At 36.6% G+C, this 25,800-nt stretch overlaps 2 protein-coding genes across 2 annotated transcripts; both read left to right on the forward strand.

Moving 5' to 3' along the window:
• The first annotated feature begins 2,089 nt into the window (after window positions 1-2,089).
• LOC127136508 (uncharacterized) lies at window positions 2,090-2,518 on the forward strand. Its single transcript, XM_051063055.1, has one exon. The coding sequence runs from the start codon at window positions 2,090-2,092 to the stop codon at window positions 2,516-2,518; it is 429 nt and encodes a 142-aa protein (XP_050919012.1).
• A 14,264-nt stretch (window positions 2,519-16,782) lies between these two features.
• LOC127074308 (eyes absent homolog) lies at window positions 16,783-20,250 on the forward strand. Its single transcript, XM_051015621.1, has 6 exons — window positions 16,783-16,970; window positions 17,397-17,678; window positions 17,772-17,939; window positions 18,856-18,949; window positions 19,030-19,224; window positions 19,631-20,250. The coding sequence occupies exons 2-6, from the start codon at window positions 17,433-17,435 to the stop codon at window positions 19,882-19,884; spliced, it is 957 nt and encodes a 318-aa protein (XP_050871578.1). The 5' UTR covers window positions 16,783-16,970; window positions 17,397-17,432; the 3' UTR covers window positions 19,885-20,250.
• The last annotated feature ends 5,550 nt before the right edge of the window (window positions 20,251-25,800 follow it).

A 25,800-nucleotide genomic window follows, 5' to 3' on the forward strand; every position in this document is an offset into this window, starting at 1 on the left:
ACACCAAACCCAATAATATTGGACGTAAGATGATGTATTGGAAAAACCAAGTCTCATATATCGATAATTTGAGTCACACACCAAGTCTGTAGACAAGTTTATATATAACGAACAGTTAAAACTAGGGGTGGCAAACGGGTATGCCCGCCCCGTTTAGGCCCGCCCCGCAAAAGCCCGCAAAAAAACGGGGCGGGACGGGACGGTCATAGTTGAGGATGTGGGCCTAAAACTTAGACCCGCCCCGCAAAAAAGTGAGGGCGGGGCGGGGAAAGCCCGCGGGCACTGCACTATTTAAGCTTAAAAACGCAAAAATTTATGTAAATACACGTGCCCGCAAAAGCCCGCGAAAAAAACGGGGCGGGGCGGGGCGGACACATTTGAGGGTGAGGGCCTAAATCTTTGGCCCGCCCCGCACAAAAGTGCGGGAAAAACGGGCATGCCCCGCGGGCCGAGCCCGTTTTGCCACCCCTAGTTAAAACCGCTCCCGATTAACGCAATGCAGAATATGGGCGATCGTTGGATTGGATCCAATGGCTGATGGCAAACAAGTAACTCAGATATGGTGTGCAATTTTTTGACGAGGGTTCATGTAACACCCCAGACTGCTTTCAAGATTATTGACTGACCCCACAAACCAACACGACTATTTTCAGCATGCTTCATCCTCACTCACACGCTTTCGAGAAACTTCCCAGAAGGGAACTCATCCAAATACTACTCCAAGTCAAGCACACTTAACTGTGAAGTTCTTATTTGTTAGGCTACCGAAAAGAAAATGTATTTATTGGTATAGATAGTACCGATTAATCCTTATAAGTTTTCCTTCAACCATGCAGTTCCATACTACACAGTCTTAGGATCCCTCTCATTTTGATGTGAATTCGGACACATCGTATTGGAAGAGGTTTGCCTCTTATACCATTTGTAACACCCCAGCCTACTTTCAAGGTTATCGACTGACCCCATAAACCAACACGGCTCTTTTCATCATGTTTCGTTCTCACTCACACGTTTTCCGGAAAACTTCCCAGAAGGTCACTCATCCAAATACTATTCTAAGTCAAACACGCTTAATTATGGAGTTCTTATTTGTTAGGCTACCGAAAAGAAGATGCATCTCGTTGGTATAGGTAGTACCAATTAATCCTTATAAGCCTTCATTCAACCATGCAGTCTCATACCTGCACAACCTCAAGATCACTCTCATTTCGATGTGAATTCAACTTTTTTTCCTAGAAGCTGCTAGGAGTGTCTCATTGTCATGCATCATGCACCTACAACAACTTTCTCACCCTCGGGTGTTACATTTAACCACTCTCCGCCCTCTTCGGCCTCGAGTGTTACAGTTCACTTGTTCATCATTTTACTACGAAGATATTTTAAATTGGGCATTTGGTGTTGGGCCGAAATTGCTGGACCGTTTGGTCAGTCTGGAAGAGTTGCCTCCCAAGTCTTTTTTATATGTATGAAGCTATATCTTTACCTTGGAGATAGGATTAGAGACACATTTGTTGGAACGAAAGACTGTTCAAGAATAAAGAAAAGAGAGTAAGAGAATAGTGAGAAAAATAATTGTATTATGAAAAGAGAATGTTATATAATGCTTATGATTCTACATCATCACATGCTTATTTATATGCAACTAACAAAACTTGATTGTTACAAGATGTATTCGATAGAGTCGAATACATACTACTTCCATTTGATAGAATATAATATTTTGTTATAATTAGTCATAATTAATTTCCTATAATTATGTTGTATCATAATTAGATAGTTGATTAAATGTTACACATTGATGTATATATATTCTATTCAGATCAATGAGAAGGACACGATTTCTATTATCTTGCATGGTATCAATCCTAACTGATCCCTCTCTAAATTTTTTTATTTAAAAAAAGCAAACGCAGAAACGCATTTTTTCTTCTCCCTCATTTAGTCCGTCGTCGCATGCTTCTTCTCCCTCCTTGAAGTCTGTCGCCGCAACCGGACTACCGTACTCTATACCGCCGCCGTCAAACACGAGAACCACCCTATTCTCTCGCCTTCTGCCTCTGTTCGCGCCGCCGATGTCGCACCTGCAGCCATGTCTGAATTAGACCATTCAGAACACAGTGACGCCGATACCCACAAATCCGCTGATACTGGTGATTCAGGCCAACCCAAGAACACCATGTTTCGAGGTTCCAAATCGGAGTTTCATCCCGCACTTATCGTCTCCAATATTAAGAACCACATTCCTATTATTCTTGAGATGGAAAAAGATCAATATTGTACCTGGGTCGAGCTTTTCCACATCCATGCTCGCTCACATCGAGTCCTGCATCACATCGTTCCATCTATCGGAAAAGAGCCACCAGTCATTACTGACGCCAACCATGAACAATGGTCCACTCTTAATGCCATCGTTCTTCAGTGGATTTATTCCACTATTTCTACCGATTTGCTGACCACTATTCTAGAACTCAACTCCACTGCAATGGAAGCATGGAATCGCTTGGAAGATAATTTTTAGGACAACCAAAATGCTCGAGTTGTCACTCTTGAGCAAGAGTTTTCTAACACTCGTATGGAGGATTTTCCCAATGTCTCAGCTTACTGTCAGCGTCTTAAGATGCTTTCTGATCTCTGGTCTCCCAGAAGCTTACTGCAGTGTTTCTACACTACGCCAAAAAGCGCTTTTAACAGCGCATCTTAGACAACGCTTTTAACAGAAAGCGCTGTCTAAAGTTAAAATTAAAATAAAGCGCTGAAAATGTTCCAAGAAAATACTAAAAGCGCTGTCTAAGGGGGGGTCTTAGACAGCGCTTTTTAAAAGCGCTGTCTAAGACCCCCCCTTAGACAGCGCTTTTTGGAAGCGCTTTTTAATATAGACCTTAGACAGCGCTTTTGATAAAGCGCTGTCTAAAGTCTTTAAATTAAAAAAAAAATTAAAAAACAAAAGCGCTGTCTAAGGTGGGGTTTAGAAAGCGCTTTTGGAAAGCGCTGTCTAAGGCATACCTTAGAAAGCGCTTTCCACAAAAGCGCTTTCTAAGGTCTAATAAAAATAAAATTTCAGACCTTAGCGCTTTCGTTTTCTGTTCATTTGTTTTCCCTCTTCTTCACTCACGCAGTCGTAACCTTCTTCTCCTCAGTCTCCAACAGCCATAACCTTCTTCTCCAAAACACGACATCACGCATATCACCCTATTTTCCTTCAACTTCCGAAAACCCTAGTTTCTGCCTTCAAGGGTCCCTCCGCCGTCACCCGCCGCACTCGCCTCTCACCTCCGAACCTCCGCCGTCACCCAAACAATCAAAGGTTGCAGCGCAAGGAGACACTTGAATACGATACGTTCTGCTCTAATGCACTTCCTCTTCTTCCATTGTCAATTACAATAAGAAAAATTAATGAACTCAGTGGGATTTCTGTCATAGAATGAAGTTAGAATGTTGGAGTGTTCTTGGATTTGTTACTGCAATAGTTTCTTTCTCTTATACTTGTTGCAGTTGTATGTTTTGCCTATGTTAATTGCTCTGCTTGAATGGACCCGTTGTTGTTTATTATAGCCTTGTATGTGTGCAATTAGATCCATGGCTGAACGTATGTGTATGGGTTGGTGTTAGCATATGGCTGCCCTGTTTCAAGATACTTCTTTTTCGTTTTTATTGTTTTTCTTGTGTTTGTGTGTTTTTTCTGAGCTAGGGTGATTCTATGAGTACCATGTTCAATTTCTAAATTGTTTGGAGCCTCCTTAGGTTTAAAGTTTTTGCAGGCAGTTTATTTATTTGCATGCGCACTTGTGAGACTTTTTAAAGAACTTATGGAAACAACTTATAAGTTATAACATGTCCATAAGTTGTTTTCAGCTTATTTATTTGCATAGAGTATAATAAGTGCTTATGCCTTAAGTACTTATTTATTGGATATAGAGTCTAAATCAAATATTTGAGAATTAAAGTGAGGATTATTACAGCATATAGGATGGTAGAAAGCTCTTCTATTGATTGTATCTTCCACTTTTCAAAATCATTTTCTGTAAAGGCTGCTATGATCAAGAATTGGATCAATCCAAAGAAACATGTGAATGAAGTCATTGTGAGTTTAGCTGGATACTTTTTCACAACAGGATCCTGCACAAAAATTTACAATTCTTGTTATAAAAATGTTTAGGGTTTAAACTTTAGGTATTTCCCGGTGTATGATTATTGATAATTATACCTGAAAAACTATCCAACCGGCCCATGATAAACAATGTCCAAGCAAGAATATGCAACCCCATGTCCAATTTTGATTTTTTGTTGAAGAGGTGATGTTTTCTTGCATTTGAATAGGTAGTTTTTTTTCTTTTTAACTGTGAAAGTGTTGTTCATCTCACTTTCATTCTAAAGTAGGAAAACCATGGATAAAACATGGATCTGTGCCGATCGAATGACCAAAGAGTACGAGAGTGGGGTTTTGGAATTCGTTAAGTATGTTGTTCAACACGCTGAAAACCCCAGACGAATGCATTGTCCTTGCTTGCGTTGTTGTTATATTGGTAAGGTTGACGCACATGGATTGAAATCGCATTTGCTGAGGCATGGAATTGATCAAAGTTATCAGTGTTGGATATTTCATGGTGAGAAAATTAACGAGAATGTTGAATCGAGTGGAAAAAGTAGTACGACCTATGCTTCATACGACAAAGACACGGAAACATACGATTGTGATCGAGTTGAAGAGATTGTAGAAGCACTGGAAGAAGATCTTCATGATTGTCCTGAAATGTTTGAGAGGATGGTAAGCGATGCTGAGAAACCGTTGTACAAAGGTTGCACTAAATTCTCAAGACTTTCTGCGGTATTAAAGTTGTACAACTTAAAGGCGGGTAATGGATGGTCGGATAAAAGTTTCACAGAGTTGTTGGCCCTTATGAGAGAAATGCTACCGGATGATAATGTTCTTCCTAATCGAACCTATGAGGCAAAAAAAATGTTGTGCTCTATTGGCATGAGCTATGATAAGATACATGCTTGTCCTAACGATTGCATTTTGTTTCGTAACGAATATGCAATGTTAACTGAGTGCCCTAAATGCGGTTTGTCTCGATATAAGAAAAGATTATCTCCCGCAAAAGTCTTATGGTATTTTCCGATAATTCCGAGATTTAGGCGCATGTTTCGTAGTGAAACCGATGCAAGACATCTTACTTGGCATGCAGATGAAAGAATTATTGATGGAATGTATCGGCATCCGGCTGATTCACCACAGTGGTCGAAGATTGATAATGATTATCCTGAGTTTGGATCAGAAGCAAGAAACCTTCGATTGGCATTATCTACTGATGGAATGAACCCACATGGTCTTCAAAGTATCTCACATACCACATGGCCTGTGATTCTTATGATTTATAACCTACCTCCGTCGCTATGTATGAAGCGTAAGTACATGATGTTATCTATGTTAATCTCTGGGCCTAAACAACCAGGGAATGACATAGACGTATACTTGACACCTCTGATCGAAGATTTAAAGATTTTGTGGGAGAACGGTGTGGAGGTTTATGATGGATATAGGAAAGAAAGTTTCAATTTGAGGGCGATGTTGTTTGGCACAATTAATGATTTTCCAGCATACGGGAATCTATCTGGGTATAGCATTAAAGGTCAACGTGCGTGTCCTGTTTGTGAAGACGGAACCGATACGATTCGATTGGAACTTTGCCAGAAGAATGTGTTTCTCGGTCATCGTAGATTCTTACATTCTAAACATCACTACCGTGGGTGGAGAAAAGCATTCAATGGAGACACCGAACATCGTAGAGCTCCACCCGCATTGTCAGGTGAACAAGTTTTTGAAAAGGTGAAAGATGTGCGTACTGAGTTTGGCAAGCCTTTTGCACATAAGATTGTGAAAGGTGGGTGGAAGAAAAGGTCGATATTTTTTGAATTGCCATATTGGAAGTCTTTGTACGTGAGACATTTTCTCGATGTTATGCATATTGAAAAAAACGTATTTGAAAGTGTTATCGGTACATTACTCAATATAAAAGGCAAGTCTAAGGATGGCCTTAAAGCAAGGGAGGACATGTTAAAAATGGGAATGAGAACTGAATTAGCACCCGTGAAGAAAGGAAGACGAACATATCTACCACCTGCTGCTTTTACTTTATCTAGAAAGGAGAAAAAAAAATTGTGTAAGTCTCTGAGTGAAGTTAAGGTTCCAGAAGGATACTCATCTGATATCAGAAGACTTGTTTCTATGAAAGACCTCAAGTTGAAGAATTTGAAGACACATGATTGCCATGTTATAATGGAACATTTTCTACCGATAGGTATACGTTCTATTTTGCCTGAAAAAGTAAGAAGTGCCATAACTAAATTGTGTTTTTTCTTTAGGTCAATTTGTAGTAAGGTGATCGATCCCGAGATCTTACCAACACTACAAAAAGAGATTGTAATTACCTTGTGTGAGCTTGAAATGTATTTTCCTCCGTCTTTTTTTGACATAATGGTTCATTTAGTTGTTCATCTTGTGAAAGAGACACAGTTGTGTGGACCAGCTTATATGAGATGGATGTACCCTGCTGAACGGTATATGAAAATATTAAAAGGGTACGTGAAATCCCGAAGTCGACCAGAGGGTTGTATTGTTGAACGATACATTGTTGAAGAAGCTGTTGAGTTTTGTACTGAATATTTGTCTAACGTTCAATCGATTGGACTCCCCAGAGCTCAGATTTTCGACAAAATGGAAGGTAAAAAATTAATTGGGAATAAAATTGTGATAATATCAAGGGATGAACGGGATCAAGTTCATTTGTATGTTCTGCACAATAATAATGAGGTTGAGCCATATGTTGAAATGCACAAGGATGTACTCCGAAAGTTAAATCCGAACAGAAATGAAAATTGGATAGTTATAGAGCACAATCAAAGTTTCATACAATGGTTGAAGGATCATATTTATTTGAAGCGCTCTTCAGATCCTTCTTCGGTAACAGAAAGGTTGAGATGTTTGGCGTATGGTCCAAGTTTGCATGTGTTTTCTCATAGCGCATATTCAATTAATGGATACACATTTTATACCAAAGAACAAGATGATAAGAGTACTATGCAAAATAGTGGTGTCACCGTGCTAGCTGAAGCAATGCATATATCAAGTATGAAGGACTTAAACCCCAAATATGCAAATTTGTCATATTTTGGAGTTATTGAGCATATTTGGGTGTTTGATTACGAGAAGTTTCAGATTCCCATCTTTGGTTGCAAGTGGGTGAATAGTAGTGGCATACGAATGGATAAGTCTGGATTTTTGCAAGTTGATTTTACTAGGGTGGGGTACAAAGATGAACCTTTTATTCTAGCATCTCAAGCTAAACAAGTGTTCTATGTGAATGACCCGAAGAGTACAAAATGGTCTATAGTGCTTTTCTCTAACAAAGTGACTGATGATAGCGGTGTCGATCAATGTGATATTGATGTTGAGAATGAGTCATGCATTAGACGGAATGAGTTGAATAGAAATGATGAAGTTGAGGATCTTATACCGGATGAGTCATATATAAGAAACGATCATAATGAGGGAATTTGGATCAATTCATCCGTACGCATTGCTAAGAAACAAGTGATTAATATTCCAACAAAGAAAAGAAAGAGATGTTAGTGACTTAGGTAAATTATCCATGGTTTCTTTATGTTTTTTTTCATTTGTTTTGATTATAAGTTATATGTGGTAATGCATGATTTCATTATATTTTTGTATTCAATTGCTTTGATTATAAGTTATATCTGATAATGCATGATTTCTTTATTTTTTTGTTTTCAATTGTTTTGATTATAAGTTATATTTGATATTTGATGGTTTCCTTGGTTTATTACAGGTTAGACATGGCTGATGACCAACATGAGGAAGTTAGTAAAGTATCCGCGGAAGAAGAAATCCGAAGAGGCATCACAGTAATGCGAAGGGTGGTCCAAGGAAGATCTCGAGGCATCATACTAGATGTCTCTTGGAACAACCAGGGACAACTTATAGAACCTAATGGGCATACCTTAACTAGTTTCATCGGTGCACTAGTAAGGAATGAAATTCCCATTACATGTGATGATTGGAGAAATAAAGAGTTGAAAGAGTCCAAAGAAAAAAATTGGAGTGAGATAAAGGTACAATCATTTGGCCCTTAATTATACGGTATCAATTATGTTTTTTTCAATTACCGATACTAACTATCAATCAGTATGTTTTTCTTAGCGATGTTTTAACATCGAAGAAGAAAGAAGAGGGTTTTGCATGAAATTGGCCGGAAAGCTTCTTAGAGGGTTTCGGACATTTTTATCATCCAAGTTCCTTAAGGATGCGGATGGTAATTTTGTGGATGCGGAGCTTCCTAGAAAATATGAAAGTTTGATATCGGCTGAAGAATGGGAAGCTTTCAAATCCAAGAGACAAGACCCGACTTTTCAAAGAATAAGTGCTACGAATCGGGAAAGAGCATCAAGTCCCGCATATCCGTACCGAAAAGGACGTGTCGGATATGGACGCTTAGAACAATCCATGGTAAGTATTTATAAATTGCGAAAACAAATTTGTTCATCATATATTAGTTTTATCTGATCAAATTGTATGACTTAATGTGTAGCTGCAGAAGGAGGAAAGTTCAGAAACATCTCTTCCTGCACATGTTTTGTGGAAGGAAGCCCGTGTGGGCAAATCTGGAGTTCCACAAGAAGAAGTTTTAAACGTATACCAGAAATGTGTAAGTATAATATTTTTTCATTAATTGAATAACATTTTTATACACATATTTGACAAGTATACGGTATTCATCTGATTTTTCAGGAGGAGCTATCTCAGTCTCTATCTCCCGATGATACTAAGAGCATACTTAGTCGGGCATTAGATGTCCCTGAGTATTCTGGTCGGGTGAGGGGTAAGGGATTTGGAGTCACTCCGACCTCCCTCAGTGTTAGAAAAGGAAAGGCTCCTAGTAATCGGGAGCTTCATGCAAGATTGGAAGCCATGCAAGCTGAGCTTGATGCATTGAGGAGAGAAAGAGAGGCTAGCGCCTCAACGGTATACAGAGATGCTTCGGACAAAAACAGTATCAACTGTACCTTTCAGCCGAACATTCCAGAGGTAATTACATATAATTGTCTTAAATTGAACTATTTGCTTAAATTATGTATTTGACATATATACACATTAACGATTTCTTGTTATTATTGGTTTTAGGGCATTTCCCATTGTCAGCTGTATTTGTCGTCACCACACTATCGGATGGTTGGCAAGGGAAAAGTGCATAACGTTAGCGGAGTATTACTCCACACTAGAGAGCTCCCTGCTGGATGTTTGAAGGTATCAGTTGATATTGCAGTTGACCCGAATGCATTATTACCATATCCTAGCGATGATTCGGATGCAACAACGGTGCACGAAGCAGTAGGTTCGTTTGTTGCATGGCCGACAAACCTCATATGCGTAGGATATGAGGTATGCTTAAAACTTATGTTAACTTTAATGTGTATATTCAAAGTTTAAAATTTATGCTTAAAATTTTACTTACATATTTTCCTTGATTATGTTAAATAGACTCCCACAAAATCCAAATCAAGAAAAGAGGTAATATACAATTATATGACATATATTCATGGAAGTTGTTACATTCTTAATTTGATCTAACTATTTATATGACATGTAGGTTCAAGAAAATGAGGTTAGCAATGCCTCCGCACAACAAATAAAGGAGGTTAGGAACGCCTCCGCACGGGTAAAAAGTTCTGGTGCTAAGAAGACCGTAGCTAGGAAAAAACCTACCACCAAGTATAGGTCGTGCCTCAGGACATTTCTAGAGATGACCGATATACCGACCGGAGGTGTTCGGACTATACATATGGAGGAAGGGATTTTCGGCTTTGATTACGACCAAATGATTGGTAATGAAGACTTCATGCAAGTTTTTGGTCATGAAGAAATCGGCGTCAACATTGTCAATACATATATTAGGTAAATCCGGTCTACTTTGTTTTATTAATTAAACAACTTATGTTAATGATGTTTACTTTATGTTAATCCGGTTTACTTTATGTTTCAAAAGAGGTGTTAATGATGTTTTTATATTAGGTTTTTGTATGACAAATTGATGCGCCCCAATGATTTGGACGAGTCATTCGGATTCTTAGCACCCGCGAGCGTCAACTTAGGTTTAATCTTAAGTAGACCGCATACCGTGACGGAGTATGTTCTTCGGATCCTCATGGAGAATAAAGATGCGGAGAAGTTGTTTTTTATACCGTTTAATACCGGGTTAGCATTTCATTCTAAATTCATCTATTATAATTATTTTCCAAGTTACCATCTAACATTTGCCTAATCATTACAGTGGACATTGGTTGTTGCTCGCAATCAATCCTATCCGAGAAATTGTGTATTATCTTGACTCGTTAGGAAATGATTGGACAACATACCCGGATATGAAGGACCTAATTGACACGTAAGTGAGAATGTTCAAAATTTTTCTTAGTTTATGTGAATTGTTCTAATTGCTTCATTTTTATTTTATTAGCGTCCTACAAGCTTTTCGGGCCCAACGAGATATCCAAACCTCAAGGAGGAGCGCCAACCGCATTACATGGATTAAAGTGGCGGTATATTTTTAATTACCACATTTTTTATTATATTAGTGATGACACTTGATAAAACTTAGGATTTATAATCCATATTTTTTTTTCATGTAGTGTCCTCAACAACGTAATCAAATAGATTGCGGGTATTTCGTGTTGAGGTTTATGCGGGATACTCTTGCTTTGGGCCGATTAGTGATTCCCACCGATGTATGTATTTCTAACCTATGAGTTATTTTTATATTTACACATATCTCATATAATTAAATAGTTGGAATTAATTCAAAATATGTTATATTATTATGTAGTACTTTGAGGAATTCAAGTGTGCATTTTATACAAAGGATCAAGTGGACGAAATCAAAGAGGAGTGGTGTCAATTCATGATAGAGCTCAAAGTTTTTTCATAAATTTGTGTAATTAATGTGTACATTTGTAGTATATGTAATGACTTGTAAATGTGTACATAAATTTGTATATATTTTGATACTAATTGTCATATTTGTAAATGTGTACAAAATTGGTTTGAATTGGTATATATATATATATTTGTTAGCCAAAAATTGGTAGAAAAAAGGCCAAAATGGCATGTATAAAATGTGATAACTGTCTGTCAAAATCTGGTTGAAAACAGGTAGAAATTCTGGTTTATAAACCTGGAAAAAATGGGATTTAAAACAAAAGCTACAAAAATTTTCGTATACATTAGACAGCGCTTCTGTAAAAAGCGCTGTCTAAAGGGGGGGTTAGAAAGCGCTTAAGGCAAAAGCGCTGTCTAAGGGGGGGGGGGCTTAGACAGCGCTTTTTGAAAAGCGCTGTCTAAGCCCCCCCCCCCCCCCCCCCCTTAGACAGCGCTTTTGCCTTAAGCGCTGTCTAAGGTATACCTAAAAAAATTAAAATTGGGGGGGCTTAGACAGCGCTTTTTGAAAAGCGTTGTCTAAGCCCCCCCCCCCCCTTAGACAGCGCTTTGGCCAAAAGCGCTGTCTAAAGTATACCTAAAAAAATTAAAATAGGAGGGTCTTAGAAAGCGCTTTTGGCCAAAGCGCTGTCTAAGGGGGGGGCTTAGACAGCGCTTTTAAGATTTAAAAAAGCGCTATCTAAACCTTTAGCAGCGGAGGTTTAGACAGCGCTTTAAAGCGCTGTCTAAGGCCAAAAAAAGCGCTGTCTAAGGTCTTGTTTGGCATAGTGCTACTTTGATTCGCCAGAGCAACCCTCTTACGGCATTCTATCAGGCTCGTTCCATGCTCACTTTGGAAGAAGCCTGTATGGATAAGATGGAAAACACAGGCTCTCATGCTGCTATGCACACCACTCAACCGAAACCTACTGAAGACACCTCTCAGCGTGGCAGGCTCCGCCCCAACAACCGTTCTCGCTCCCGTGGCAACCAGGATCGCGGAGGGGGACGTGGTAACCACAGTGCACCTCAATCTGGAGCTCCCAGCGCTCCCTCACCTTGGTCTGCTCCTCCTTGGCAATAGCAACAGAAGTACCCAACTTGGTAACCATGGGGTTGGACTCCACCACCATGGACTATGCCACCGTGTCCGTACCCCACCTCTCAGTGGACACGCCCTGCCGGGCCTCCTAAGTAGCCAGATATTCTATGACAACATCCTCAGGTGTATGCAACCTCTACCTCATCTCAGATACTGACATACATTAAGACTGAAATGCACACCATGTCACTCCACACTCCTGACAATCAGTGGTACATGGACACGGACACAACATCTCACACAACCGCATCACAAGGTAATCTCTCGTCTTATTTTCCAGTAAGTAATTCAAATCAAAAAGTCATTGTAGGTAGTGGCCATGGAATTCCAATTCACGGCATCGGACACACACAAATAACCATATCTCACCAACCCCTTCACCTTAACCATGTCCTGCATGCCCCGAAAATTATTAAAAAATTAATTTCTGTGAGACGACTCACCATTGACAACAATGTTTCTGTTTCCTTTGATCCTTTTGGTTTTACTGTCTCTGATTTTCAGACGGGGATCACCCTTCTCAGATGTGACAGTCGTGGAGATCTTTATCCAGTTACCACTCCTCCCAGTTTTGTCGGCCTCACATCCAATCTTTGGCATAGTCGTCTTGGTCATCCTGGCGTGTCTGTTTTGAATTCCCTTCGCAAAAATAAGTTCATATGTTATGAACCTTTTAATTCTTATGTCGTTTGTGACTATTGTGTTTTAGGCAAACAAGTTAAATTGCCATTTTTTGATTCTCAAACTACGATTTTGATGCCTTTTGACATTTTACATAGTGATTTATGGACGTCTCCAATTTTAAGTTCTGCTGGTCATAAATATTATGTCTTATTCTTAGATGATTTTATAAACTTCTTTTGGACTTTTCCTATTAGCAGAAAATCTCATGTGTTTGAAACGTTCAAGTTACTTACTCAATTCATTCAAACTCAATTTTTGCAAAAAGTCAAAACATTTCAATGTGACAATAGCGGTGAATATAATAATGAGTTTTTTCAAAAATATTGCACTGATCATGGTCTAGTTTTTCGTTTCTCTTGTCCCCACACATCCTCACAAAATGGGAAAGCGGAACGCAAAATAAGAACCATTAATAATATGATACGTACTATGCTAGCTCATTCTTCTGTTCCCCCCTCATTTTGGCATCATGCTCTCCATATGGCAACTTACCTGTTAAATATTATTCCCTGTAAAACACTCCATAATCAGTCACCAACACAACTCATGTATCATCGTGATCCCACCTACACACATCTCAGAGTCTTTGGTTGTCTATGTTATCCATTATTCATGCCATCTACCATTCATAAGTTATAACCCCGTTTTACTCCGTGTGTCTTCTTGGGTTATCCGCCGAATCATAGAGGTTATAAGTGTTTTGATTTGTCTAATAGAAAATTAATAATTTTGAGGCATGTTATCTTTGATGAAACTCAATTTCCCTTCACCAAGATACAATCCCATTCACCTCACTCTTATCAATTCCTAAATGATGACTTTCGCCCCTACCTTATACATCAGTGGCAAAATCAAATTTCACCACCTGTTGCACTTGACCAACCAACACCCACAATCCCAATTGACCAACCACTACCCTCAATAAACCAACAATCATCATCTCTTACCTCTTCGATCAACACACCCATTACAATAAACTTTCCAGCACCACCATCAATTCAACCGCATCCACCTCCACCTACACGAACCATCACCGCCCGAAGCATGAAAGGCATTGTCAAACCCCGCATGATATTTAACTTATCAATCTCTCACTCTGACCACACCATCTCTCCCATACCTAAAAACCCCAAACTAGCCTTATCAGACCCAAATTGGAAATCCGCAATGCAATCTGAATTTGATGCTCTTATTCAAAATAAGACGTGGGATTTAGTTCCTCGTCCTTGTGATGCTAATCTTATTCGATGTATGTGGATTTTTAGGCATAAGAATAATTATGATGGCTCCTTTGAGCATTATAAGGCTCGTCTTGTAGGTGATGGCAGGTCACAGGTTGCAGGTGTGGATTGTGATGAGACTTTTAGCCCCGTGGCGAAACCCGCTACCATTCGAGCAGTGTGTACCATCGCTCTCTCCAAATTTTGGCTCATTCATCAAATGGATGTCCAGAATGACTTTTTACATGGTGATCTTCATGAGATTGTATACATGCATCAACCATTGGGTTTCCGCGACCTCCGTCATCCAAATTATGTATGTCGGTTGAAGAAGTCATTGTATGGTCTCAAGCAAGCGCCTCGGGCATGGTACCAATGTTTTGCTGACTATATCGCCACCATTGGATTTCACCATAGCACATCATACCACTCCCTCTTCATATATCGACAAGGTTTAGACATGGCCTACATTCTGCTGTATGTAGACGACATCATCCTCATCACCTCCACTCAGGTCCTCCGCCAATCAATTATGTCACTCTTAGCATCTGAGTTTGCAATGAAGTATTTGGGCCCTCTGAGTTACTTTCTGGGTATTGCAGTATCTCGTCATCCTGATGGCATATTTCTCAGTCAAAGCACTTATACATCAAAGATCATTGAACGTGCTGACATGGCGTCTTGTAAACCATCAACCACTCCTGTTGACACCAAGTAGAAACTCAGCACCTCCTCCGACACTTCTTACGAGGATCCCTCCTTGTATCGGAGTCTTGCATGGGCCCTACAATATCTCACCTTCACTCGACCTGATATATCATATGTTGTTCAACAAGTTTGTCTTCACATGCATGCCCCTCGCACGGAACACATGCTTGCTCTTAAGCGCATTTTGTGCTATGTTCAGGGCATCTTACATTTTGGACTACACTTATCCTCATCTCCCATTACAAAGCTTATCTCTTATACTGACGCTGATTGGGGTGGATGTCCTGACACCAGACGTTCTGCATCTAGGTACTATGTTTTTCTAGGTGACAACCTTATTTCTTGGTCTTCCAAAAGGTAACTAACTCTCTCTCATTCCAGTGCTAAAGCTGAATATAGGGGGGTTGCCAATGTTGTCTCTGAATCGTGTTAGATTCACAATCTTCTCCTGGAACTCCATTTTCCTATTCCCCAGGCCACTTTGGTGTATTGTGACAATGTTAATGTCATTTATCTATCTGGTAATCCTGTGCAGCATCAGCGCACTAAGCATATTAAGATGGACATTCATTTTTTTCGGGAAAAGGAAGCTCGTGGTCACGCTCGCGTCCTTCATGTTCCCTCAAGACATCAAATCGCAGACATCTTCACCAAAGGACTTCCTCGCATTCTCTTTGATGATTTTCGAACCAGTCTAAGCGTCTGTGAACCTCCCGCTTTGACTGCGGGGGTGTGATAGAATATAATATTTTGTTATAATTAGTCATAATTAATTTCCTATAATTATGGTGTATCATAATTAGATAGTTGACCAAATGTTACACATTGATGTATATATATTCTATTCTGATCAATGAGAAGGACACGATTTCCATTATCTTACACCATTCGACTATAATATGTTGTATTCGACTCTGTCGAATACTGCTAGCATATTTCAACAACTCCATGTTGTATTCGACTATGTCGAATACAATTTATTGCACTCGCAAAACTATAATTTATTATAGTGAGAAAATTCAAACTACCTATTTCTATTTATATTAATACTTTAATTATTTTTTCTTCCTACTATATCCGATTTTCGACTTAAATGAATACATTATTTTACTCAATATATATTCCTTTAATCAAAGTCTCACATTCTTCATTTTGTCATTAACTTCTTCTTTAATAAGTTTAAGATTATTATAACGATTAACCATTTGTAAAATAATTACTCTTCAATTTTTTTTATTATATCTTCTTCATCCATTGATCGAAACCTTTGTTTTCTTCCTTCTATGTTCCCCTTTTTGATGATGACAACGCATCTCTTACGGATGTGGTAAAAGAGACAAACACATATATATTTGGAGTGGTTAAACTCCCCTCAATTAAGTAGAGAATATACTTTACTCCCCTTAGAAATATACTTATCCCCTTTGTCAAAATAAAAAGGCGGGTAAAAGATACATTGTGAGAAATTAAATTTGCAAACATCACACTTTATTAATTCAAAATATATTGGAATTGAAGTACCAAAAAGCAGGAAGTTGAAGAATTTAACAGTAGTGTGAAAAATAGGTAAACTAAAACACGTAAGTAAGTGAGACTATTCTTTGTCAAAATCATCATCCAAGAACATATCTTAAGGCAATTGCGTTGGACATTTGATAACGAGATGAGTTATGAAGTCGATTTTTCATTTCGACGGTACACGTCGTATGACCACCACAATGTTAGGAAAACTTTCGATATAAGGAGTTGATCCCTTACTCGAACCATCGACTCTGATACCACTGTTGGATCATCATGAGAGAAAATCATCTATTTTGAGTCAAATTCTCATCTAAAGGTCAAAGGCTCGTCCAAATAAATGTGAGAGACACCACATATTTACCCAAAATCTTAAGGCAATAGATATATAAATCTTCTCACTTATACAATAATGAACTTCCATTTTTTAATACACGACTCACATTTATTTCTCAACAAAATATGGTGACAGGACAAATTCTTCTTCTTAGACCATGTGTTTTGTTAAAAAAATAGATTTTTTAAAAATTGTTTTATAATGAAATGTATTTTGAGAAGTTCAAGTGATTTGGGGTATAGTTCTAATCGGGGTCGGAAGCATGTTCATATAACGGGCCATAAAGCTACTAATTTGGCATGTGAAAAAACAAAATAGGAAAATTAGAAGAAATTAAAATTAAGTATGAATAGTGTGATGGTCTCCACATTCACAACACAACTTCATCATCGTTCTTCTCTGCATCGTTAACCTAAAGTAACTAAATTTCTATTTCTTCAACTATTACTATGCATTCATACATTAATTTTGAATATTTTCTTCCGTAGTTTACACGCTGATTCGAATCTCAATATCTCATATTTTACACCGTTAATTATTCTTTATTCATAGTGCTAAAATTTTGATCATTTCAAAATGATTCCGTTAATTTCCCCTGAGGTTTGCCTAAATCAGTACAGCAATTGAATGTGTGATTGATGGTAAACCTGTTTTCATTTGTTCTAATCCTAATTATCTCATGTATTAGGTTTCTAATTGGGAATTCTTTGATGTAATTAATGTACTTTTATTGCTATTTTCTGCGATCTGCTATCAACAAAACTAGATAATGATGTCAATATGTGGAGGTAAATGTGTGAAATAAAGTAGCAGTGTGCAATGAATCATGTTATTGTTCTGCAGGGTATAGTTAGGTTAGTTCTTTGAGTGTGTGCTGGAATGGCTGCTACATCTGGGATAGCTGAGGAGGACACGCAAGTGTCTTCCAGTGACGACGTCGATCCCAGGCTGGATGTCTATGTGTGGGACATGGATGAGACCCTTATACTACTCAATTCCTTGCTGAAATCATCATACGCTGAGGCTTTTAACGGTCTGAAGGATGCGCAAAAAGGTGTCGAGCTTGGGAAGGTGTGGGAAAATCTCATTCTACAACTGTGCGATGATAATTTCTTCTACGACCAAGTAAACTTTGTTGGCTTTCCGTACCGATTATTTTCCGTGGTTTGTTTTTAGTTGTGGAGAGATAGTTTGATGCGGGGTTTCTTGTGTTTGCAGATTGAAAATTACAATAAGCCGTTTCTTGATGTTCTGTCCAAATATGATGATGGGAGGGACCTATCTGATTATGACTTCAACAGAGATGGATTAGGCCCCCCACATGATGATGTCAACAAAAGAAAACTTGCATATAGGCATAGAGTTATAGCCCAAAAATACTTGCAGGTAAAACTTCTGGAGAACTGCCGGTATAGCTGACGACAAATTATGGATGACATTGAATTTTACTTGTTGAACATTGAGTATTTATTAAAGCCTGTGTTTTCTTGATGGACTGGTTTGGTAAATATTACATGATTAGCTAATTACCTGTTGAATTATTGTATATAAACTACCCCTTTGTACATTTCATTCATTCCATTTGAATCAATAATCATAATATGCAATTTCTCTCTCTCTCTTCTTAAGCTATGGGTTTGGTGAGTTCTTTGTCATATATACGAGTAAACCATACAATTGTTTTGTTTTATCACTCTTATTTAACGATATATGTTTCTACAACATGATATCTATGATTTTACAAGGTAACATGATTTTTGATTGAGTTCACTTTTACTTATCTGTTCTATTGTTTGTGCTCTCTAGAAAACCATAATTGTAATGTGTATAACAGATTTTGAAGCAAGTTTTTTTAACTATTACTCATTGTCACAAACTTCCTAGATATTAAAATGGAACTTACAGAACATAGTTTTTGCGGTGTTATTTGTAGGCCTACTCTTATTAGTGTAGATGGTTGCAAACATAGGGATGGTATTTTGTTGTGAACATTCTGAAAATGTATGGTAAAACTTGCAACTGGTTTGTCATTTTTTCCTGTCATAACTTGTTTAATGAAGGTTAATGGGTTGCATATAATATCATGTGACGCTTGATGTATCTTTTCTAGTATGTATTTTAGATATAAAAGACTTTTGAAACTGGTAAATAATGCTGTTTAAAAAAAAATTGTCTGCTAAACTTTTTATGCATTTCTATGAGGAATTTGTTTGTTCCTTATATTTTGCCGAGTTGGATAAATATTAACCATACAAGTTAACTTTGTTGAAGGATAAACTTATTTTCTCTCTTCTTGTTTCAGGGTTTACATAATATTTTAGATCACGAGACAATAAAAGTATGGGATGATTTGTATGGTAAAACTGATGAATATACTGACAAATGGCTTTCATCAGGTATGTTTTGACAATCCATTTATATATTTCAGTTGCATAACCTGTATTAGTTATACCTTTCTTGTTTTTATTTATATTAGCACGGGCCTTTTTGGAAGAGTGTTCCGGTGAAAAGAAAGATGTGGTTTCTTCCACTGCTTATGGTAACACAAGCACTGAATCAACTAATGCAAAGCATCAGCGTGTAAATGTTCTGGTGACATCTGGATCGTTGATACCATCTCTGGTAAAATGCCTGCTCTTTCATCTCGACAGCTTAATAACACATGAAAATGGTGAGTCATTTGATTCTATTCTGATTACTACAAATTCAATGTGACAATATATTTAGGTATAAATATGATTTTAGTCCATGACCTCATAACATGCCCCAATTTAATAGCGTGGCGTGGCCTAATAACCTAACGTTAGGGACTAGAAGCAGTAGTTTTTGAATTTGCAGGACTAAATCCAAACAAAAAAACTTAGTGATTAAAACAAAAAAAATACTGTAATTGTTGGTGACTAAATTCATATCTAAACTTGAAAATTTATCATCCCAAAAACCATTATCTTTTCAAAAATTCAACCATTCAAAATTAGTAATAATCATTATAATAGAGTTAAGATTAAGAGTTCATTCTTGAAAATGAGTCAATGTTACTTGCCAGTGAAAATGATGTATTATCTATCTCATTTCAGTGTATAGTTCCTGGGATGTGGGGAAAACTCAATGTTTTCGATGGATAAAGCAGCGTTTCAACCATCCCAATGTTCGCTTTTGTGTAATTGGAGATGGATGGGAAGAATGTGAAGCTGCAGAAATCATGAGATGGCCATTTATCAAGATTGACCCAAGGCCAGGAAAACCTCATAGGTTCCCTGGTCTCACATCCAAAACAGTTGGCCACTATTTCTCTGTGGTGTATCCAAACAACAAGAATGATGAAGAATGACGACTCTTCTCTTCATGTTATCTCACCCTTTTCTAGGAAAGAAAAAGCTGCAGCAATGCCAATATTGTGCTGTCAAGTGTATAAGTTGCCGCCGTGTGATGCCTGTCACAACTTAGGTTTGGTTTTTTTTAAACACACTTAGATTTTAACTGTTCCCGTTGAGAGTTGATACAGTTTGAATTATTTTTCTATGCCATGGGTGAGTGATTACAAATTAAGGTGTAAATGTTGAAGGTTGAATGAATGTAGATCATTTACCTTTTCTCATGTACATAAGATGTTTCAAAATAATATCTATGAACGTCTCTAGGCTACCATTAGGAAGGTGGATTGTATCAGCTCATCATATGGGACTTTTATCGATCATTTGGCAGTAGGACTGTAGGAAGTAATACCCGGAGTTTAAAACAACCCTAGTGGTGAAGACTTGAGTGTTGAGAGTGTGTCCTTCTCAAGGTCTCAAATTTAAATTCCGTTACGTGCAAATAACTCTTGTGTTGGATAAGTCCATATGGAGCAAACTCTCTCTTTAGACGGAGCTCTTGCAAATAGACGGTGAGTATGGTTCCCTTATATAAGTGGGTCACTCTTGTGTTGGATAAGTCCATATGGAGCAAACTCTCTCTTTAGACGGAGCTCTTGCAAATAGACGGTGAGTATGGTTCCCTTATATAAGTGGGTCGCAAGGCCAAATATTAAGATTTTAAAAAAAAATGAAAATGGAAATTGCAACTCTTGCAATTATGATTAGAAAATATAGGGCTAGAACCTCTTTGAGTGAGCTTTATTTTTTGGTTTTCAAAATCTATCTTATCAATCAATTCAAAATATTACTTTGAAGGAAAAAAAAACATGCTTCTTAATCTTATTTTTGAAAATTATTTTTAAAATGAAAAAAATGAAAAGAAACCTGTATAACAGACATTTTTGCAATTATAAAGCGAGATAATCTATATACATTATTTTTCTATTTTAAAGTTGTACAATATTATAGTAACCGGTAATTAATAAAATTGTACATTCTTGTTTCTTTTTTCTTTTCAATTTTCAAAAGAAAAAAAAAACAACTTCAAAAATTTTAATTTTTTTAGTTTTCAAAATTTATAAATAGAAGATAGTTTTTAAAAATAATTTTGTAAAATTAGGTAATTAAAGTAATATTATTATTTTCAAATTTCTAAAATTTAAAAATATTTTTTCAAAACTAAAATCAAACATGCCTTTAATTTTGCTTCTAATCAAATTTGCTTTTAATATTTTATGGTTAAAATCTTTTGTTGTTATTACTTTATAAATTGTAGACGCCTGATCCTAATGTTCGAAAATTTTACTCCTATAATTATCCCTACACTTTTATAATTTATACACTTTGATTAAAATACCAGACACTTCTAACTATGTTTTCAACCATAGTTTACGCTTAATCTCAAGCGCATAAAAAAATTTGTCAAACATTTTTTCATGTTACGAATCAACAAATTGATAATCGTTTTTTTGTGTGATTATGTGAAAAATCAATACACTATGTTTTTGAAAGTTTAAAATTCTTCAACAAAATTCTTACATCTTCAACTTCAATTTGATTCCAGATATTGATAACGAGAGATTTGTAATTGATTGAAAGAAATATGCTTTTGAAACTAATCGTTCTTTAAGAGTTGATTGAGATTTTTAGGTAGCTTGTAAGATTGAGGTTTTTGTCATTGGTGCCGACAAGTTCTAGTGAAAAGAAGGAGATTCTTCTCTCCAGATTGCCTTGATAGTGACTGTGGGGGAAGGCTATGAATAAGACGAAGTTTTTCTCAAATCTTCGTAAAATTCATTGCTCAATGAATTGGTAGGATCAAGGGGATGATTGCTACACATGAAGGCTTGGAGCAGATTGGTGATATTGGAAGATTCAAGAAACGCCAATCGAGTAAAGATTACACAAAAGAGTTTGACATTACGCTGTATACAAGTCAAGATCATGATAGGAAATTTAATAATTCTCATCATTATTGTGGATTTGTGATTATATGAACTCTTGTAAATATTTGTCAAATAAAAATAAACAATGCAGGCTCCAATGGGAAACCATTAAAGAGTACACGTAGGCAAAGCGAGGAAGAACGCTGAATGACTATAAATCCTGATGTCATCTCTCTCCCTTACTCTTGCATTTTATTTTCATAGGATTTACATGCTTAGGTATTTCAATTCTAGCGTAGTTTATCGTTTATTCAATTGATAGTGATTTATTACGTAAGCCTTGATTTTGTTAGATTTGGTGCCTAATTTAACTGCATTGGTGATTAAAATATGAGAAAGAACTGAGGTTATAATTCATTGTCATTGAATCGTTGTATAAATACATCTTGTGGAATATACAACTAAATCAATTAAATACCTTTGTGTATCATCATAAAATCATTTGTGATATTTGTGAATCGATTTTAGTGTTAACGTGATCAAGTTTCGAAAAGTATAATTTTCATATTTTTCCTTTAAACCTTCCGCTCGTATCTTTTGAAAAACTATGTTACTCTTTTTGAAAAAAACTGTTGCATTTTTTAGTAAGGGTCTATTCACCCTCATCTAGACTGATTTTCTACTTCCCTATTCACACCCAACAATTGGCATAAAGAGCTGGTCTTTTGATTAAAATTGTGAATATCAACATCAAAAAGTTGTGAATATGGCAGACGATGACGATCCTAAGGGAGTGTACAATAGAACACCTATTTTTAAATACGAGGATTATACTTAATGGAAAGCAAAGATGTATGTGCACTTGTAATTCGTTGACAAAAACCTATGGTGTGTTGTCACCGAAGGACCATTTATCCCTATGGATGATAATGATGTTGTTAACATCCTAAGGATTGGACGGATGATGAGACAAAAAAGGCTTCATATAATTTGAAATATAGGAACATACTTATCTCTTCCCTTTAAGCGTGAAATTATTCTACTCAATTTCATATCATACGAGTGCTAAAGGTATGTGAGACACTCTCCAAATTCTCTTTGAGGGAACGAATGACGTCAAAGATTCTAAAATAAGTATGTTTACATAGGAGTTTGAACTATTTCATATGGAACCCGGAGAATCCGTGGATTTCATGCAAACTAGATTCCTCCATTTATTCAACAAATTATGCAACTTGGGTAAAACCTTTTCTAACAAATATTCTAATAACAAAATATTGAGATCTATGTGCAGGGAGTGGCAACCAAAAGTTACTGTTATTTAAGAATATATCAATCTTACTACTTTGGATATTACAAAGTTGTTTGGAAAGTTAGTCGATCATGAGAATGAGCTAAACCGACTCGTTGATAACAAAGTAAAGTCGAAAAATAAAGAGAAATGAAAAGAAGAGAAATGAGATATTTCTTTGAAAGATTTACCATCTAAAGGGAAGAATTCAAAGGAAGAGAGTGACTACTTTGACAAAGAATCTTCTAAAAAGGAAGATGTGGGTTTATTCTCCAGACGTTACAATAGATACTTAAAGAGAAACAAGCTAAAGCAAAGTGACAAAGGACTAGTAAATTTCAGAAATACACATCCACCTAAGAAAGAACACAAGAAAAAGGATGATGATATTAAGTGTTACGAGTGTGGAAAATCAGAACATTTTAGAACCACTTGTCCAAGTCTCACTAAACATCATAAAAAAAAAGATAAGGAATTCTACAAGACGAAAGGAAAAAGCTCCAAAGATCGTAGAGCCTATATCGCATGGGAAGAAGAGGATGAGAGCTCCTCCTATGATTCTTGTTCAAGTTCGGATGATGAGTGTGCCAACATATATTTGATGGCATGTAAGAAAGGTGAAACTTCAAATGTATATAATTTTGATTCCGATAATGAGTATTCTTATAGTGAATTGTCTAAAGCGTTCAATGATACGTATGTTGGTTCTATAAATGCTTTTAAGAAGATTTATCTTTAAAAAGAAATGATTTTAAAACTTGAAGAGAGGATAAATAATCTTAATTGTGCTTTGGAAACTCTTAAGGAAGCGCATACATCTCTAGTTGATGAGCATTATAATGTTTCAGATACTTTAGTTGAAAAGATGGAAATAATGGAATGTGTTGAATATCCAATTTTAATACTTGAAATTGAAACTCTTAAAAGATAACTAATACATGTTACTTCATTATCTTGTACTTATTCTAGTCCTTCGAGTGAAAGAGGGAAGGTTTTTAAGAAAAACCCTAATGTCACTAAATAAATAGAAGAAATATTTCATCTGAAGTTATTTGCCATTATTGTGGTGATAAGGGTCACATTAGGCCTCTTTGTCATGTTAGGAACATTCAAGTTCCCAATAGTAAAATGACATGGGTTCCTAAGTGTACCTTAACTAGCCCTAAAGGACTCACTAGTTAGGGACCTAAATTACCTATTTGATTGTTGCAGGGAAGTCTTGCATCCGCGAAAATATTTTAGTTTCTAGATAGTGGATGTTCAAGACATATGACAGGATTCAGTGTTCTTTAAGGTCGATAAGAAGGAAAGCAGTCACGTCATGTACAAAGAAAATACGAAAGGTAAAATTCTTGGTGCAGTTATTATGGAAAATCCCTCCATAATTACCATTGAAAATGAGCTTTTAGTGAAAGGGCTTATAAGGTCTACTTATGGTCTTAAACAAGCTCCAAGAGCTTGGTATAAGCGATTAAGTGGAGTTTTGATAAAACAAGGATTCAATCGTATGAAAGTGGACACCACTTTGTTTATAATACATAAGTAAAAGTATATTCTCTTAGTTCAAATTTATATAGATGATATGTGTAAGAACAAGATTTGGTTCTGCATTTGGCCTTTAGTTTTGAGGATAACAATGCAATGTTTCTTAGAAAATAATTTTATACACTAATGGTTTTTATCTAGTGTGTAGCTTTTGCTAACACGTTCTGACTCTAAAGCTTTGATGTGTGACGTTATCAGATTTTGGAATTAACACACTCTGACTATGAAGAGATACAAGTGCTTTACAAGATGTTGTCAAGTTCTAGAAAGCTCTTAGACAACGGTTCTGATGAACGTTTGTGCTAAAACTTCTAACTGTGAATCTGGTTAAAGAGCCTCTGAAGGATTGTCAACCTTCAAGATTATGCGCTCAAGTTCTGAATATTATGAAGAAAAAAATTTGAAGACTCTAAAGACCAGGTTTTGGGAAACTGTGTCAAGACTCTAAAGACCGAGGTTTTGAAGATTCTCTCAAATATTCTCTTGATCCTTCTAAGCATGCTTCAACATCATTTCATCAGAAGCCTCTTAAGATTAGAAGATAACTATAAAACATTTTACGTCAAGTAAACAGTACACAATACAAGATCACCATTCCCTCCACTATGTTGATTTTGTGGGCTAAGAACAATACTATTGTACCATTTTGTCTCCTATATGCAAACTATTATACAAAGAGAAAACTGCAATTTGCTATTCCAATTCTACCTTCCAACGAATCTTTTAACTACCTATATAAAGGAGACTTGGAAGATTGGAAGAAATTGTTTATGCTAATACTACGCTCATACACAACACACTTTTGCTGAAGTATATATTTTTCTGTGTATAGTTTTGTAAACACACATAGAGTTTTTGCTCGTTATTGTGTGAGAGATTCATTGTACTTAACTTATGTTAATCTGCTTTCTTATAAGCAATATTGTAAACACAATCTTGTAAATCTCAAATTATTTGAGTGGTTTCCTTGAGTGATTAGGTTTTAGTCAGATAGACTTAAGAAGACAAAGACATTTTGTCTGTAATCAGTTTCGGCTATAGTGGATTAAGTCCTTGTTGAGAATGCAAAATCACCTTGGTAGGGTGGACTGGAGGTAGCTTCGTTAACACCGAACCAGTATAAAAATAACCTTGTTATTTTTCTTGATCGTGTTATTATTTGATTGAGT

The sequence above is a fragment of the Lathyrus oleraceus genome, chromosome 4 (assembly GCF_024323335.1).
Source record: "Lathyrus oleraceus cultivar Zhongwan6 chromosome 4, CAAS_Psat_ZW6_1.0, whole genome shotgun sequence".
Taxonomy (NCBI): Eukaryota; Viridiplantae; Streptophyta; class Magnoliopsida; order Fabales; family Fabaceae; genus Lathyrus; species Lathyrus oleraceus.